The sequence below is a fragment of the Nicotiana sylvestris genome, chromosome 9, assembly GCF_000393655.2.
Source record: "Nicotiana sylvestris chromosome 9, ASM39365v2, whole genome shotgun sequence".
Taxonomy (NCBI): Eukaryota; Viridiplantae; Streptophyta; class Magnoliopsida; order Solanales; family Solanaceae; genus Nicotiana; species Nicotiana sylvestris.
The window spans coordinates 21,658,442-21,662,676 of record NC_091065.1 but is presented as its reverse complement, the minus strand read 5'-3'; the positions used below and the strand labels follow the sequence as shown (position 1 = coordinate 21,662,676).

Below are 4,235 nucleotides of genomic sequence, written 5' to 3'. Positions count from 1 at the left end.
TACAAAAATCGAAAACCGACAAACCCATCCGAGTTTTTTAAAAACAGAACTGAACCGACCGATGCGCACTCCTAAAATCACCTATATTAAGGAATCTCCTCCAGGCTATCTTTTTCTTTTTAATTTTAAGTTACATAACTAGAGTTTGACTGCTAGTAGACCTATGTCAGTTGTGATAACCTAATAAAAATAAACCAAAACCTATGGAAAAGAGAGAAAGAAGCCCAAAAGGGGGGGGGGGATCAGAAATGATCTAATGAACCCTTACATGATATATCACAGATAAAAGTTGATTATGCAACTAGTTTAACTTTAAGCATGGAGTAGCACAAATCCTTCTTATACAAACAATTTTAACATAAAGAAAGTGACAGTTGTACAAATCTATCTAATTATTGAGATCTTTAGTTTGACATGATACATTAAGCATTCTAACTAAACTTTCTGAAAATTTACTCCAGTGCGTGATGCGTTGTTAGGCGCACATTACTGGTTCAAACCTTACCGCAAACAAAAAACTTGGTATTAAGTGGTAGAGGGGTAGGCCCATTATCCACCAACTTCCTAACTGTGCGCCACTGGCTCTCGAGGATTTCTCGATTATCGAAAAAAAATATTTAAAAATTTCTGTTTAATCAAAGTTAAGAGATGATTGATATAAATTCAGTGATGTGTAAGAAAGAAGAGAAAATGCAAGTTTCTGGAGACATTCTTAAAGAAAAAATAACAATTAAAAAGATAGAAAAATAGTGAATATGAAATTGCATACAACAGAGGTTTCTAGGCTGAATTGATCTTTTTGTATGATCAACAACTTTTAGCTGTCTCCTGACTAGTCCATGTCAAATTTTGGTCATATCCTAGGTGTTTGTGATGAAACTCAAAAATTAAGGGCTGTATGTAATTTCTGAAACAAGAATAAGGTATCTGTAATTTAAGCAAATTTAGAGGGGTTTCGTTTTTCTCCTATTTTTTCCTAAAGGAGAAAAACGTATATTAGACGTTTGACCGTAACTGGTATAGAAAAAGGTATGAGTATATTGTCATTTAACTTTATGTTTAGACAAAATCTCTAAAGATGTCAAGGGTATGTTATATTCTTTAAGGTGTACCTTCCTGAGAGATTATATGTATTATGCAATTAGTATAGTTTAGCAAATACTACCGATAAATGGTGAGAAATGATAAAACAAAACAAAAACTACATTTACCACTTTCTTGATGAAAAATAGAGTGCGCGAGAAAGTTTACTTTTCTAGATTTTCTTTGTGTCTAATTATTAGGGCAATTTGGAAATCTTTGGTTGCAGATATTGTGTCGCAGTGCAAAAGGATGCAGTCTCTGAAAGACATTGTACCGGCTGCATTGAACAATATAAACACAAAATTCATTGTCGTGGACAAAGGGAGGATAGCTTTGGAAGGGCAACAAAAGATGTGTTTGGCACTAGTGGCGGATGAGACAGCTGCAGTTCACTTTCAGATGTGGGGTGATGAGTGTGATGCTTTTGAGCCTGGGGACATTATCCGGTTAGAAAATGGCATCTTCTCTTATAACCGCAACAACCTATTGCTAAGGGCAGGTAAGCGAGGCAAGGCAGAAAAGGTGGGAGAGTTTACCATAGCCTACGTGGAGACACCAAACATGAGTGAGATACGTTGGGCCCCTGATCCCAGCAATTCTAAGATATATGTGCCAGAGGCTGTTATTTCTCCCTTTTCACAAGTGTTTCCGCCAGTGAATTGAGCATTGGGAAATCTTCTTTCGGACAGGTCATCTCCTTTAAACTCTCTTACTTGAATGTTGCATTTTTCCTAACTTGAGCAAAAAAACATCTCATGGCTGAAATCAACACCAAAGTAAAGAGTTACCCATCTCATGATTTCAATATATGGTATATTGAGTTCAGATTCTTTTGAAGGGTTTGTGGATTGTGATGCAGTATACTGATGATCGTGAGGATTGATTCCCAGTGCATTATAGAAAGTAATGCCTCTTTTTCTCTAGCTGGATTGACCTGAGGCTCAGCCTCTTTTTCTGTAGTTGGATTGTCCCGAGGCTCATCTTGTATGCGATTGTTTGATTATCAGCTTACTCTACTTCAATGTGCAAACAAATGAGAAAAGATCCTCAAGTCTGGTGAAGTTTTCCTACCTAGACCAAGATTTTGAAACATCTAGTTTCTAATGAATTAACGTTGCAGCTTTTCGTAGATTCACTTCATTGAGCAACATACTGTGAAAATGGAGGATCAAAAGTAAACTTGTTACATATAGCTCGAAAGTATTGCTTTTTTTTTTTTTTCAATTATTATTTTTGTTCTGATCCATCCAGGTTAATGGATCACTTAAAAGCGTTTCCTATCTTTGATTTATTTTCTTAGGTGATAATTAATCCCGTGATTAAATTTGAGATTAGTCTATCCCATGTTTGGTTGGGAAAAAATCGTGGTATAACTAATCCCGAGATTAGTTATCCCGGGATTGTAGTGTTTTTTTATCCCTATGGGAGGGTGAAATAACTAATCCTAGGATCTAATCCCGGTATATGGTGTTTTGAAATTTGTATTTCAGTGTGATTGCAGGAAGTAGCCGAAATAATTATTTAGTCTTGTATGAAACATGTCTCCTAGAAAGGATCTTACTTATACAGGCCAAGTTTACTGAGCTTTATAGCTTCACTACTACTTTTATTGTGTTCATGACTAAAATCCAAACTCAGCAGCTATTTAAAAATGTTCTTTTTTTATAATTGTCGCTTTCCTAACACTTTAATTAAGTTTATAACTTCAATCCAAAATCAGCAGCTTTGGGAACCAATTCTCCCAAAACTAAGATATCTATTGAGGAAATAATGCAATTACCTATAAACCCTAAAAAAAACAATTACCCGATTTTACCCATCTTAAACTTTATTATAATTTATACATGTTAGCGGAAACATAAAAGAAAGAACACAAGATTTAACGTGGTCGGATCAAAATAATCCTACGTCCACCAGAGAACAATTGTCTTTTTAATATTAACAAAGAAAGGGGAGAATTCCCAATTACACTTAAGAGAATTTCTCTCTTAACTCTCTACTCACTACAATGTGTTGTATTATTTTTGGGATGGGTTCTACAAATGAAGGAGTGCATCTATTTATAGAGGTAAAGACCTCCTCTTGATGTCATTGGTGACATTAAACTACCTCCTCTTGATGTCATGAGTGACATCAAAGGAGGAAGCTTCCTCCTAGCATCCACACCAACTCTTTCCACCAACTCTTCCAATTGACATGCCATTGTTGACTAAACATAAATCAACACCTTCAATCTCCACCTTGGTTTGCGTTTCGAGCGTGCGTGTGAACAACTCTGGCCAAAACAAGAAGAATCAAACCATTGTTGAACATACCACCTCTACCTAACAACTGTTCTCTTCGGAGTTGCATCAGTTGATGCACACCCCCGCCAAGTCCTTGCAGTGTGCAAACTTAGCGAGTGAGACTATCTTGGTCAACATATCTGCAGCATTATCGTCTGTGATAACCTTCACGACCTTGATAGTTCCTTCTTCAACAACATCTCGAATAAAATGAAATCTGACATCAATGTATTTAATGCGCTCATGAAATCTCTGATTTTTCATTAGATGAATAGCACTCTGACTATCACATCTAAGAGTTGATTCCAGTTGAACCAAACTCAATTCCGCTACTAAACCTTTCAACCAGATAGCTTCCTTCACCGCCTCCGCTGCTGCCATGTATTCTGCTTCTGTCGTAGACAAAGCGGCAATCGACTGCAGAGTCGACTTCCAACTAACGGCACTGCCAACGAGGGTAAAGATGTATCCAGTTGTGGACCTTCTTCTGTCAAGATCTCCTGCATAGTCAGAATCTACATAACCGAGAATTGAAATACCTCCACCACTTTTTCGAAAGGTCAGACCAACACCAGAAGCTCCTTTGAGATATCTCAATATCCACTTGACAGCTTCCCAATGCCTCTTTCCTGGGCTGGACATGTATCTACTTACCACACTTACAGATTGAGCAATATCTGGACGTGTGCATACCATAGCATACATAATGCTACCAACTGCACTGGCATAAGGAATCTTTGACATATGCTCCACCTCATCCTCGGACTGAGGCATTTGTAACTCTGAAAGTTTAAAATGAGGAGCTAATGGTGTACTTACAGGCTTGCACGTATGCATATTGAATCTCTTGAGAACCCTTTCAATATA

At 37.1% G+C, this 4,235-nt stretch overlaps 1 protein-coding gene across 1 annotated transcript; it reads left to right on the top strand.

Moving 5' to 3' along the window:
* Positions 1-1,332: 1,332 nt before the first annotated feature.
* Positions 1,333-1,746, top strand: LOC104243076 (uncharacterized). The gene has a single exon (XM_009798204.2). It carries the CDS (start codon positions 1,333-1,335, stop codon positions 1,744-1,746), a length of 414 nt encoding a protein of 137 aa, XP_009796506.1.
* Positions 1,747-4,235: the final 2,489 nt, after the last annotated feature.